Source organism: Falco punctatus, assembly GCF_963210335.1.
Source record: "Falco punctatus genome assembly, chromosome: 10".
NCBI classification, from domain to species: domain Eukaryota; kingdom Metazoa; phylum Chordata; class Aves; order Falconiformes; family Falconidae; genus Falco; species Falco punctatus.
This window is the reverse complement of record NC_137590.1, coordinates 31,171,849-31,186,458: the sequence shown is the minus strand read 5'-3', so window position 1 is coordinate 31,186,458 and position 14,610 is coordinate 31,171,849. Positions and strand designations below refer to the sequence as shown.

The 14,610-nt window shown below is 47.7% G+C and overlaps 1 protein-coding gene across 3 annotated transcripts; it reads right to left on the bottom strand.

The window, feature by feature from the left end:
* Positions 1-195: 195 nt before the first annotated feature.
* On the bottom strand, positions 196-14,598 carry CALCA (calcitonin related polypeptide alpha). Of its 3 annotated transcripts, none has more exons than XM_080404784.1 (4): positions 14,462-14,598; positions 2,807-2,902; positions 2,360-2,491; positions 196-1,545 (listed from the first exon to the last, which is right to left on the bottom strand). In XM_080404784.1, exons 2-4 carry the CDS (start codon positions 2,890-2,892, stop codon positions 1,347-1,349), a joined length of 417 nt encoding a protein of 138 aa, XP_080260910.1. In that variant the 5' UTR covers positions 2,893-2,902; positions 14,462-14,598; the 3' UTR covers positions 196-1,346. The 3 variants fall into 3 exon arrangements, with proteins under 3 accessions (XP_080260910.1, XP_080260911.1, XP_080260909.1); XM_080404785.1 differs by lacking the exon at positions 14,462-14,598 and adding an exon at positions 3,977-4,106; XM_080404783.1 differs by lacking the exons at positions 196-1,545; positions 2,360-2,491; positions 2,807-2,902 and adding an exon at positions 4,056-14,205 and having other exon boundaries at positions 14,462-14,560.
* Between the last annotated feature and the right edge of the window lie 12 nt (positions 14,599-14,610).

Sequence of the window (14,610 nt, the reverse complement as noted above, 5' to 3'; positions counted from 1 at the left end):
GACACCCATCTTTAACCTGTCACTTCAACACCCATGCTCCATAACACCCAGAAAACACAGGAAATAACCCCAGCACCACTGACTACTACAGGGGCTTTGTCAGCGGTGCTGGTGGGGCTGTCCTGGCGCAGCAGCTGACTGCTTGCCTGCAGAGCTGAACCGCGCACAAACCCGCCGCTTCCATGTGTTTAATGGGAATGTGGGACACACGCCCCCTCCCCTTTCCTGGGGTTAGGCCTTAGTCTGCTACAGCACTTCGCCACAGGAGTGGTTCACAGACTTCACCAGGATCAGATCTGTGGTGCTCAGCCTACAGCTAATAATTTTGCTGGACCAGGGACTTCAAGGCCTACACATTCACACAGTCCTTGCTTAAAGAATTTTCTGCTAAAGCAATGACGTTTTCCTGCAGTAGAAAGGATTTTTTCCTCAGATAAGCATTACGAGATAGTCTGTTAATGTTAACAAAAATACTGTTCAGAACATCATGCCAATTTTTTGGAACAGATCTCCGATTATAAAATAGATGCAGAGCTGCAACAGAAGAACTGTTAAGTCTGCCTTTGTCCCTTAATTTACAATTCACCTACAATATATCATTTTGACTTAATACAAATATTTCAAAGACACTTGAGTTTTTAATATATTAGTGTAAAGACCTACTGTAAAGTAAGAAGGAAAAAAAACACAAAATTCTTACCTGGAAGTGTTCAGTACTCAGTTTTAAACAGGATTACATTTCTAGTTTGAACAAATCTGTATGAGCCTTTCCCGATTTCTTTGCTTCTCAGGATCCTTACTAACAGGATTGCATGCAGGCCTGATTACATCAGTACATATGAACGTATGTGTGTAATTTCAATTTCTAAGTTCTTTCAGCTTTTCTAGAATTACTGGCATTGCCTCCTGAACATTAAGAAAACTTGTAAAAATATTGTAGCCTTACCTAGAAATCTCACATTCTAAAACAAGTTGTTAAACCAGGCAGATCTAATCCTTCTAGAAAAATAGGTTTATTGAACAAGTGCATGGGCAAGCACAAAAGAAGAGCCTACTTGTACATTTAGCAGCCAGAAATGAAGAGCCTTGTTTAGTTGTTGTTTTTTTTTTTTAATCGGTGTCTAAGAAAATCATTTGAAATGTCAAGGCAGTGCTGTTCATTTTTTTTTATTTATTTTCCCCCCTAGCTTGGTATGCATGTTATGCTCTCTGTCTTCCTAACATTAGGTCCATCTCAAACATTCTCTGTCGAAAACAGAATCAAAAGAACATAGCAAAGTTAGCAATCAAAGTTAGATCCACATGCATCAGGTTAAAAAAAGGGAGAAGGGGAGAAATAAGCATGTCTAGTTGTTTCCTAGGGGGTCCCCATAGTTTGCATAGCGTTCATGTTCCAGGTCACTCAGCACATTTCGTTTCTTGCCAGGAGTTCCAGCCCCGACGTCAGTGCGAGGGTAAGTTTGCAATTTGTGCAATTCTTGAGACAGTTTGCCCAGCACACAAGTACTCAGACTGGCACAGCGTTTGGAAATAGGTCTATCCAGGCTGCAGGGGGAAAAAAAAACATGCCCAAAGGAAGAGTAACCTCAAACATGCACATTCATGCATTTCTTCCCTAGATAAATATCTAAATTTAAGAAACTTAAAAGTTAATTAAAAAAAACCAAACCCTCCACATCACATTCCATGCAAGGAAAGTTCATACAAATGCAGTCAGAAGGAAAACACTATTTTTCAAAGAATTCAACTTTGTTGAAAAGCAAGTTTGTTAGCCTTTCGGATGCTCATAGTCAGAGGTCAGGAACTTTTACTTCCCATGTTCAGCATGCTGTTCAGTCTCTCGTACACCACCACCATGCTTTGCAATACAAATCCTGTTAGGATAATGCAAATGCTCTTGCATGCCTTTGGTTTACAGGGGAAGAGTGGTGCTGCGTGCATTAGGAGGAACGCGTCTCCTCTGCCAGGGACTTTCCATGCCTTACAACAGCATGCACTTTCACGACAGAGAATCCAAGAGTGGCTGAACGGCCCCTTACACTCCCACCAGGAAGACATACCTTTTGCTGCCACATTTTAACATAACCCCCTCATTCAAGCTCAAATCGCCCTCCACTTTCAGTTGTAAAAGACAGATAGAAGCAGTTAACTAGGTGGAAGCCATTCTCCCGATACCAACATTAGGATGTCTCTGCAGTATCATCTTTTACCAGTTAGGTGACCGCAGTTAACCATAACCCCAAGAAAAGAAAAATAAGAATCCTGACCGGCAGAGGGTCTGCTCACACGGCTTTTGCTTAATTTCAGACACAACAACCTCCCCACTGCCCTTCTCCTGCCCCAGGACTGCAGTCCTTACCTGTTCCCCTCAGAGGCTTGCTCCAGCTCTTCTGCTGTCATCTGTATGAACTCTTTCACCAGCGCATTTAATAACCTCCGAGCTTCGTAATCACTGAGCGTCACTCGATCTGTTACGGACTCCAAGCCAGGTCTGAGCAGAGACAGGCAAACCAGGATGAATAAAACCCGTACTGCTGCAGAGAGCCACGCACAGGAGAGAGGGGTTTGTCATGCATTACTGCGAGTCACTGACAGTCTCTTTCACTGGTGTGAATATGTAAACCATCCTCATGCACAGCATTAGGAGTTTTATAATGTAATAGCAGAACCACAGTGTCAAGAACAGCAGCAGGAGAAAGCAGCAGTCTCATTCACTGTAGTCCATTTCCCTCCTAGATCTCTAAAGAATATTAAATATTTTCATACCATTCAGATACAGCACTCAGCAGCAGGACCGGCTTCTTACCTGACTGGGGCTGCCTGGAAGCTATCCATCTGGCACACAACCAAGGCATAAACAGCAAGGAAAGATGAAATCTTCAGCATAACCATGATTTCCTCTCTACAACAAAGAGGTATATCAAGCAATGGCTTTTTTCCAACCCTCTCAATCCTGTAAGTTCTACTAAAGAGGTCATCGTTTCCTAGCCACAAGTAGCACAAATACTAACAGCTTTTTTTTTTTTTTTTAATAGAACCTTCCCATTTCTTTTGATTATTGCTGTCATGCTTCGGTTTTCTTTGAATTTTAAGATAACTTAGCACTATTACAGGGGATAAAAATGCAGCTTTTCAGACCTGCAGTTCTGTACAGCTTTCTGCATTCAACTTAATGCAGACATCCCCTCAAACTGGTGAAAAACACGTTCCTCTGACTAATCACTACACGCAATGTCACAGCCAGCATGTCCAACACAAACGAGTACAGTTGTGGGATACCAGTGACAAGACAAAAACAGAGAAATGCTTAGTGTTTAATATTTTTAAGAATGAAGTGCCACTGTTAGTTTACCTGAACCTGCTTGTTTCTTGGCATTAGCATGCTAATATCCCAGTTCAGATTACACTGTAAGAATTAAGTATGTCAATTCCAATAACTATTTCTACTCTGAAACCAGAAAACGGATAAATGAAAATGGTCATAAGAACAAAACCTGTAAAAAAATAAAGAATATATATATAATTGAAGGTATCTGTCCTGAGATACACCTCTTTTTCTCACAGCATCAGTGTCTTAGACTCAAACAAGCTCATCAGCCACCACATCAGCCTCATTTTTGCTAGCTCTCGGCTCTTGCCGCGGCTCACCGAACGAGGAGACCCCTTCCCAAGGCCGGCCCGCTCCTCCCGGGGCACCGGCACCGCGCCCGGCCGGGCGGGCACGGCGGAGGGCTGTGCAGGGACAGCCGTCGGGCACTCCCGGCAAGATACCCCACGCCGTATCGGCAGGGGACAGGAAGAGGATCAGGACTGACTGTCTCCCACCTTCCTCGGCGCGCCTCCTTGCACACGCGTGTGCCCACAAGCACATGGGTCAAGGGAATACCACGCAAAGCGCCGCAGCCCCGGAGAGGACAGGGACTGGCGGGGCCCGCCCCATGCAGGGAGCCGCGGCGGGGGCCGGAGCGGTGCTTACCGGCGGTGCGGCGCGGAGCGGTGCGGTGCGCAGAAGGATGCCGGTGGCGCCGCCGAGCCGCGGTACCACGCACCGCCCGCCGGCTCCCCTTTATACCTGCCGCCGCGGCAGCCTGCGTGGGCGCCCGCGCGGGGCCGCCAGCCAATCACCGCCTCGGCCGCCCGCCTCGGCCCGGCCCGCCATTGGCCGCCAAGCCCGGCTCGGCGGTGACGTTATGTCCCGCTCCGTGAGCGTCCCATTCACAAAAAAAAACCCGGCGGGGGGGGTGCGGCGCCGGGGACGGGGGGGGCGTACACTCGGCGCGGCCGCGGCCCGGCCCCGCGCCCCCGCGGGATCGCTCACGCGTGGCGACCTCTGCAGCGGAGGGACCGCATTGCAGAGCGGGGCCGCTCCCCGCCCGGGATCCCGCCCCCCCCCCCCCCCCACCCGGGGCCGGCAGCCGCCGCGGCTTCAGGGGGAGCGCGGCTGTGCCCAGTCGCCCACCGGGCCCGCGCACCAGCTGCGTCCGCGGCCCGGGCCGGGGGCGTGCGGCGCGGCGGGGGCTCTGCGTGCGGACGTGACCCCTGCAGCCCCGCACCCCCTCGCCTCCCGGGGGGAGGCCGCACGTGCAGCCGACACCCCGCCGCCGGAGCGAGGGACCCTCGGCACCCGCGAGCAGCCCCCGGCGGCACCGAGCTGCTCCCCGCGCTCGCCCGGCCGAGCGCCCGCACCGCCTCCGCCTAACTCCGCGGTCCTAGAGGAAACCATCACCACCACCATCACCACCACCATCATCACCATCACCACACAACTCCAGGGGCAGGTGCAGCGCCTTTCCGGCACGGAAGAGGCAGGGGAAGGGGGGGATCGTCTCCCCCCGGGGCAGCGCTGCGCCCCGCCGGCCGGGATTACCGGCAGCTGCCGCCGCCCCGTGCATCCATCACCCGCGGAGGGCCCTCTGTCACGGCGCGGGCGCCGCACCTGCCCGCGCAGGATGTTTGCCCCGGCGCCGCAGGCACCCGGGGGGGTGGGGGGCCGCCCTGCCCGCGACACGGGAACAGGCGACGCGGCACGGGGGTGGCAGCAGTGCTGCCCGCCGGCACGAGGCGCGGGGAGGGGAGCGGAGCGGCCGGACCGGCTGCCCCGCAGCGCCGGGAGGCGGGGGGCCCGTCCACCGCCCCCGGGGCCGCATCGCCGCTCCTGCCCGCCGCGGGGCGCGGGGCGCTTGCCGAGGAGACGGCGGCACCGGCGGGCGGTGCCGCTGCGAGCCCCCGCCGCGCGGGGGGTGCCCAAGCGCTGTTCGACCTCTGGCAAGGGACCGCGGCCGGAGAGGGGGCTGAGCGCTCCCGGGACCCCCGGCTCGGCTCCGCCCGTTCCCGGCCCTGCCCTTCGCGGCTGGCGGCGGCACGGCCCGCGCTGCTGCTGCCGCTGCTGCTGCGGCCCCCGGCCCCGGCGAGCGGAGCCCCGCGCACGCTGCGCGGCCGCGAGCGCAGCTGTCTCGCTCGTTCTCGCCACCTGGACGGGACGGGCGAGCGTTCCCGGCCACCGGCCGCGCTCCTTCGGTTGTGCCTGTGCAGCAGCCGGTGTTACGGGTCGCTCCCGACGGCAGGAATCGTGCGTTTGCCCGGGAGGCGAATAAACCCCGGGCCAGCCGCGGGGCGGCGATTCTTTTGTTGGTACGGTTTTAGCTTTGAAGTTTAAGAACACGAACATCCCGAAAACCACCGGCGAGTCGCTGGCCTCCGCAGCAGCCGTCCGCGCTCCCCCCCGCGCAGGGCACCGTGCCGGCGGGCTCTGCGCGCCTCCCCGCCCCCGTTCTGCGAACGCCGGTTGCAAAACCGTTTAGGTTTTGGGGTTGATTCCTGGGTTTGGTTGTTGTTGTTTGGTTGGCTTTCCTTCAGATCACAAGTAGTGTTTGGGGTTTTTTTCTACGTCTTCGTTGCTTTCTCACAAGCTGCAGCCCGCGGGGGGTGCGCACCGAGCCGGCCGGTGACCGGCAGGAGCGGAGGGAAGGGACCGCACGGGGCGGGGACTGTCACGGCTCCGAGCTCCCCCCGTGCCCACGGGCACCCTGCGGAGGCTCCGAGCAAAGTGCCCGCGGGAACCGGGGCTGGCCCCTGCCCGCTGCCCCCGCCCGCCCTCCCGGGGGGCTCCCCCCGCCCCCCGCCCAGGCAAAGCGAACATTTCGTTTTAAATAGCAGCTCCATCGTACGGATGCTCGTCACGGGAATCCTCCGAGAGAAGGAGCTCAAGTATTTGATTTTAAATCTCTTCCGTTTCCACGACTCCTATTCCGATTTTTAAGCTCGTTTTTCGGAGCTTGCAGTGCCAAACGTGGGAAGCACCCAGAGACAGGGCTCAGCACCGCTCTGGCTGTTCTAACGGGACTTGCACAGCTACACCAACAGAAATAACGTGTAGGAACTTCAACGATCAGGCTTCCAGCCAGACATTGCTCTTTCTCTCTAACTCCACTGTTCCTTTCCTCTTCCTATGTTAACAGCTAATCGTTCACATTTCCTTTGGGGGTTTATTTACTCCTTGTCCGCATACAATATGCCTGTTTTAACCCTAAAAAGTCCAGACGACTCTGTTGTAATAGCATATTTCAGTTCTTCAGGCAGGAAAAAGTTAAATTTCTTCTTGTGGTCGATTCCAGCCAGTTCAAGTCCTTCTCTTGCCAGTGCGACTCAGGCTCGGGCTGGAGCCCGTATGATGCAGTGATTACGGGATTTCAGATGCCAACATTTCTACTTTAAGCTTTCACAGGAAGAAACATAAATTTAAAGCAACAGGTATGAATGCCAATAGATCTACTTCGGTGCACGTATAGATGAAATAGTACTTGGATGTTGGCAAGCGCTTTGGCTGCTCCTTGCCAGAGCTAATGGAGGGACTCCCAGCTGGAACGCTTGTCCTATTTTTTCCTCTCAGCTATACGTCATCCCATCTCACCAGATATATTTGCTTTTTGTAAATGTAAGATGGAGAAGAAAGACAATTGACTAGTTTGTCTGTTTTTGAAGCTGTTAAAAAGATACTGGATTTTCACAAGATAATGGTCTCATGTTGCTATATAAATGCAAAACTAGAGGTTAAGTATTCATGGGTATCTGAGCACTGCACTAGAAAAGCAAGACATTTACGGAAACAATCTGTTCCAAGGAACTTGTTCTGCTTTTTTCAATGCCTGATAATATGTCAGGTAAACTAATCATATAAATAAGTGGGTATAGGTTCAAAGCAGATGAAATTAAGAGCTATGGAATGGCTTGAATTTATTATTTTTTAAAAGAAATCAGATGTTATATGCAACCTGCAGCTCTAAGTAAAAGGAATCTCCTCTTCAAACAAAATTATTTAAATTTGTAGGGAATAAGAAAAATCTGTCCTATTTTAAAGTGACTTTCTCTACACTAGCTACAACTTCTTACAATATTCTGTTTGATATTATCTAACCAATACATTTTCAAGTGCAACCATTTTTTCAACTGTAAATATTGCCATTATGTCAACAAGCCATAGGCACCGCAGTGAGGCTCTTAAATGTTATTATGCTGTTAAACAAAAATATCACATTTATATATTATGTTGAAATATTTGTTCGATAATAAAATGTAGTTCTTCAAGACAGACAGGACCATGAGCTGCACAGACAAAATTTCCATTTCCCAGAATGGTTCACTATCTGACAAGAGAGGACCCTGCAAAAAGGAAAGGGCAGACAGTGACAACGCCATGAGCCACAGACACAGTAACTTCTTCATGTGGGAGGTGAGCACAATTAAGGTCTCTGCACTCTCTAAGCTTGTTCCTCATAGCACCTAATTGAGCCTTTTGCAGATAAGGATAATTCATGATAAAACCAGCTGTAAAAATCACATGGTCTTTCTTTATGAAGAGAAGCTGAGGAGTTCCTTATCAGTGTTTCTGGTGGATGCCTAGTCTACCTAATTCAGGACCCTGTCTCCACAAACAGCCAGAAACCCCTGCCACCTCAGAAGATTCTACAAGTCACACAAGGGAAAGTGAGCACTCCTGAGCCCCTGTGAAAGCATCTTCCTAACATTTCATTGTAATCTGTTCTGCAGAAAATGATATAAGCTAAGCCAGAGTTAACAACATCGTGCTGTTGTACATGCAAGGTGTTATTAGCTGCTGTATCATGTTTAAGGCCCAGGAGGCAATCCTTACACTGTACTGATAAGATCTAGATCTGATAGTGTACTCTGTTCGGGACAGCATGCCATACCTCAGAAAGGCTTGGGCAAGTTGGAGAAAGTCCAGAAAAATACAAGTAAGAGTTATCAGAGATCCCATATCATGATTTAGGAGAACAAACATGAAGATGAGGGAAACAGTTAACAGGAGAAAGTATGGAGAAATGTGGTAACAAAAATATAAAAACCTGCCATGAAGAGTAACAATCTACACTCTGGTACTACATTCAAAACAACAAAGATATATGGGCTTAAAAGGCAACAAAGGAGACACCATACATTAGAAAGAGCTTTCTACAATTGAGATCAATGACATACAAGACTAGGTTGCGTTGCAGATATGGCGTATCTTTCACTGGAGAGTTTGTGGCATGGTAGTCTTAAACTATCAGGAATTACATGTATAGCTGATATGCTCTGGGGAAGGAACATAATCAGCTAGATATGGTCTCTTCATATCTTTTACCTCAAATGTCTGTGATTCTGTAATTTTAATAGCTAGAGATGGGCTTAAACTCTAAAACTTAACACCTTCACCATCACCCAATCTTTTTTTGGCATTTGCTTTTGCAAAACTTACATCCCTGATTGGTCTAATCCTTTGCTTAATTCTGCTTCCACAACCTCCGGGTGGCCAGAAGCAGATTCAGAATAAGCTCACATCAAGCTTATCCACACAAATAATATTTTACCTGCCCATCTTGTAGTTCAGTTTGAATATGGCCCAAAACTGAAAGCCTTTTTTTTTTTTTTGTTATAAAAACACAGTACTTGCTTGAGAACAAGATTACTGATATAGATCCCAACATTAAAGCTTTTCCTTTTTAGCGAATGTTAAATCTGGATTTAGGCTGCTTCAGTGACTACTGTTGAGAAAGTGGAACTGCTGTTGAACTAATTACTGAGAAATCTATGAATCAGTCTGGAAGCAAATTTTTTTCCAATATCCCTTAGAAGATCTTCCAGACTGATGTATGGAAGACATTTTAATCAGAAGATCAGTGTTGCATTGTTTTAATCTCATTGAAACATTCCTAGTGAGCTTTTTTGCTCAGTAGGTTTTGCAGCAGTTTCCCTGTACATATTCAAAACCCAGTGTGGAATATCTTTTAAAACAAACTGGGCCACGCTGTCCTGCACTGAGGTTTGCTTGACAAGGCAGAAGGGGCAGACCACAAGGAAGCTGGCTATGGCTTTGTCACCTTCTGTCTCCCATTACTGCAGCTCAGGCTCTGAGCAGCTTCACAGAGGCTCCAGCCCCATCTCACGCTACCTGGCAAGATGCTCCCACCTTCTGACAACTGGCAAACCTCAGCCATGCTCCAGCCAGACCCAGTTCTGTCCCGGGCTGACAAAGGGAACCCCTCAAGAGGAACTCACAGGTCACCAAACACAGCCGGGGTCAGCCCTGCAGTGTTACCAGGGTAGCACAAAGGGGACGAACTGTGGGGGAAACCTGAAAATATTTCAGAATCGGCACCTATTTCCACTTCAGTTTTATGCATTCTGCAGGTAAAATAAGAGCTGAACAAACTCCTTATCTGGAAAACAACCTCAGAACAGAAGATTAACCTTGCTAAGCAATAGCGTAGTTATAAAACTCTGATTTGGTTGCTTACACAAGTGCTACGCTGCTATCTTATATGTCATCAGAGCGTGTCAGCAAAAATATGGTGAGAAACTACATCCTAAGTCCTCAAGTTAATCCCGTGCCTGTTCTTTACAGGGTATAAGAAGGGTGGAGGTCTGAGGTCTGATCAAGCCATAGCGTAACTTGGCATTTTTCCTCAGTCCCTTCCAGGACCATTCACAATCGTCCTGGCACTGTTAGGTACTACAGTTATACATCCCTGCTGTTTCTAGTACTGCCCACTGCATGAGGACTGGGTGCAACTGTTTCTCAGCTGGCTGTTTTAATTGTTTGACCCTTGACAAGAGGAATTTGTGCAAGGGCAACGATGTAGTCTGTACCTTCAGCTAAATCAAGGACCAAAAAAGATCTCTCTCCTTTCAGTGCTGGTACATAGTACATGAAGGTAACACCTGTTAGGACATAATATTGGCTAATTACTTACGGCAGAGTTTCTGGGAAACAATAGTCATATAAGACTATCAATTAAAAAGATACATTTCTAAATTTATGCATAAAACGGACCCAAGTATACTCTGAAAGAGCCAGCAAGTCAAATACGCCAAAACTATTTTTGAAGTTACAGTCTGTGGGCCAGTGTCATAGTTTTCTGAGTCTGCCTGACAAACATAAAATGTTTAGGCACAGTAGGATGCTGATTAAAGGAAAGGGTTTTTTTCAGCAACCGATCACCAGATTCACATGGGAAACTATTAGATGTGTTCTTCTGGTTTAGCAAATCTGTAAAGCCCCAACATCGTTACAGGTTTAGCTAAGGAGATAATTGTAACATAGAAATTGATCACTCACTATGATGATATAGGTGTGTTAAAAAGAGCTATGAGTGTAATAGATAAGATCTGCACATGACTCTAAACTCATCAGTGGGTTTACAAAATTAATTTCTTCAGTGAGAAGCATGCCTGTTTTACATACACCTACACAGATCTCTTTTCCCTGCCCTGCCCTCAAAGAAAAGGCACAAAATCTTCACATTTCTGGCTTTGATACACAGATTCATAGAATGGTTTGGGTTGGAAGGGACCTTGAACGTCACCCAGTTCCAATTCCCTGCCACAGGCAGGGACACCTTCCACTAGACCAGGCTGCTCCAAGCCCCATCCAGCCTGACCTGGGGCACTGCCAGGGATGGGGCATCCACAGCTGCTCTGCACAAACCTGTTGCAGTGCCTCCGCACCCTCACAGTAAAGAATTTCTTCCTAATTTCTAACCTAAATCTATGCTTTCTCAGTTTAAAGCCATTCCCTCTTGTCCTATCGCTACATGCCATCATAAAATGTCCCTCTCCAGCTTTCTTGGAGGCTCCCATTAGGTGCTGGAAGGCAGCTGTAAGGTCTAAAAGGAGCCTTCTCCAGGCTGAACAATGCCAGCTCTCCCAGCCTGTCCTCACAGGAGAGGTGCTCCAGCCCTCTGGTTGCCTGCGTGGCCCTCCTCTGGACTCACTCCAACAGGTCCACGTCCTTCTTATGTTGGGGCCCCAGAGCTGAACGCAGTACTCTGGGGCTGCGTGTCTCACCAGAGCAGAGGGGGACAATCACCTCCCTCACTCTGCTGGCCTCGCTTCTTTCGAGCAGTCCGGGATAGGGCTGGCTTTCTGGGCTGCCAGCGTGCATTGCTGGGTCACATCAAGCTTCTCACCCACCAACAGCCCCAAGTCCTTCTCCTCAGGGCTGCTCTCAGGCCATTCTCTGCCCAGCCTGTGTTTGTGCCAGGGATTGCCCCAACCCACGTGCAGGACCTTGCACTTGGCCCTATTGAACTCCATGGGGTTTGCACGGGCCACCTCTCCAGCCTGTCAAGGTCCCTCTGGATGGCATCCCTTCCCTCCAGCGTGTCAGCTGCACCATGCATCATTGGCAAACTTGCTGAGGGTGCACTCAATTCCAGTGTCCATGCTGCTAACAAAGATGTTAAACAGCACTGGTTCCAGTACCAACCCCTGAAGAATGCCAGTCATTGCTGGTCTCCACTCGGGCATCAAGCTGTTGACTGCAGCTCTTCGAGTTTGACCGTGAAGAAGTTGTTTCCCTGTATAACATTTTATAAGTAATGGCATGTCTTCACTGCACAAGAAACGTTACTACAGAAATGGAAAGCACTTTAGCCTGACAAAGGCTTACCTTGTTTTCTAGAAGTGCAGCAACAATGTCAATGCTAAAGAGTAAGAAAGCCAAAGCTTGTTTGAAACTGTAGCTGAATACAAGTTTGTGAGATACCATGGAAAGTACTTATTTTTTTTCACAAGAGTACAATAGAATTATCATCAGGATCTTAATATTGTTAATAAAAGAACAGACACGTCTGTCCATATACTTCTTTAAAAGTCAAAGCTATGTATATGTATGTATAGTCACTCCCCATCAAAGAATTGCTTTCTGTTTTTCTTGAGAAGACAGGAACACAATCATTTCCTGTTACTTGACTGTCTTCTCTAAGTTCTTACAGAATTTACAATGCAAAGTAATTGTAAATCTTGATGACTAGAATGTTTTAGAATGTAATAAAGATACGGGCTTTAATGGGTTTCTTTACTCAGACATAATTTTTTATAATTGAAATCAAAACCCCTTTACTCATCCTGAGTTTGCTCATTTGATCATCCGTGATTAAGATGAGAAAAACTTTCCCAAAGAAGCAATTCAGCACAAGCTGCCCCCACACTTCCGGAGGAATGAAAGAAAAAAGAATGAACGAATCAGTCAGAAACTGGCAAGGATTCCTGCCCTTGGATAGCCACTGGAGTCCTGCATCCCTAAACCTGCATTCGTAAGTGATTTGATCTGTCCACAAAGGTTTATTTATCACTTACTTTTTGACAACTTTCATTCATATTTATCCACGCCGGCCTTTTTTTCCTCCATTTAATCATGCATTCTTTAGAGACTCTCAGATCTTGGCTGATTCACCACCTTTTCGCATTTGGCTTGACCAAAACAGATTTTACTGTTCTGCAATCACACTCTTCAGTTTCTCTTCCTCTGTTACAGTGGATAACATCACCCTCTCTTCTCCATCACCAAGGCTCAAACACTACCGTAAGGTCAGTTTTGACTGCTTGAAGATAATGGTCAAATCTTGTCTGCTTTTTTCCCCATACAAATCTATTCCTTCCTTTTTAGCCAAACATTTGGACTTTTCTTCTGTATCTTTTTTTCTCTTCTTGGGTCTTTCCTATGTTATTTTTTTCCTGTTTTTTCCCCTTCAAAATGCTTGCTGCCAAAACTGTCAATTGCCTTTCATTTCTTTTCTTACACAGATGCACTGGAAATCATGATAATCTAAAACATTGGCTGCATGTGAACTATTACACACTTAAATAACAGAATATTGAAGATAAGCAGTTAAAATCAATCAAAGCAATAGTACCTCTTCCTACATGTCCTCAGACACTTTGATAACTATTCAAGTATCATCGAGGGGAGGATAAGGGGAAAAAAGTACCAACCTTTTTTTTCTGAAGACAGGAGCTTATGTACATAAATAGTTTACATCTTTCTAACTGAGACTGCAACAGTAACCGTATGCATATATACCATAACATACACCATATAATTGTATGATGTATCTGACACATTAACATTTCTACTCCCACCGTAATCAACAGAAATTTCATCTCACAAGTTAATTTTGTATAATTGTCTGTAGGCTACGAATTAGTCTTTCTCACACTGTTTTGAAGTGTTTTCTGACCAGCCAGTCTGTGTACCTCTACTCACCTGAATATGCTGAGCTAAAGTATTTGGAGACCCGTTCTTCGTTTAAAGGTAAGTAATTAGGTTTATATCTATCTGAGTTTGCATGCTTCAGCACAACTGCTTAAGCACACTGCATGTCTTGTTTTAATCCTCAGCCATTTCTCCTCATTCTGCCTCCGGCTGAAGCCAAGCTGAGGTCCTGAATCTCTTGCCCTCTGTTGAGAAGCCTTAAGGTACTGACACTGAAATACTGGCATTTTTTGCAGGTATGGTCCAAGGAATTCAGTTAAGACACCAGGCAGTATCATACTGGAAGAAAGGATAGAAGAAATAACTTGGAAGAAGAATGATAAACTTCCAGCTGTGCTCAAGCCACTGCTTTGTATTCTGACAAACTGGGTAAGATTTTGATATAGGACACTGGCACTGACACATGCTTTACAGGCATTTGGCAGCTAGGACAAAGAAAGATGCTGAGGCAAATAAAATTGGCTACTTGTTGCATGGAGACTCACCTGAAAATCAGAGTCTCTCACTGTGTTGACCCATGGAAACCAGCACAGACCCTGGTCCAGCCAACCAGCCTTCAATGCATGACAGCACACTGGCATCAACAACTCTGGCTGAGAAAAGTGGGTCAGCATCATTGCACTTCCTTCATGAAAAGCTACTGGTGTATTGTTCTGTAACACACACGTGACATTTATCTTTCCTTGTCCATCTGCGCACCCCAGGCAAACATGAGTGAGTACATCCTTTGAATCCTATTCTCTTTTTATACCTTGTAGCCTCCTGCTCTATCGAGCAAGTGCCCAGATAACCCATTTGATTGCCCTGAGGCCCCACAGATGCCTTGCAGCCAGACTACCAGCCAAAAAGCCACACTTTGTCACTTCCCAGCTCCTCTCCTTGTTCCCCTGTTGCACCCAGAGCTCTTACCTCCTCTCTGTACACCCAAAGCAATGCCCTTTACTGTGTTTGAGCTCTTGACATTCTCTGCAACGTCTGGGGCCTTCCTCAGCTTTTGTGCTATTGTACTCTCAGGTCAGCATCGCCACATTCGAAGCAGAATGTCCCATCACAGGAGG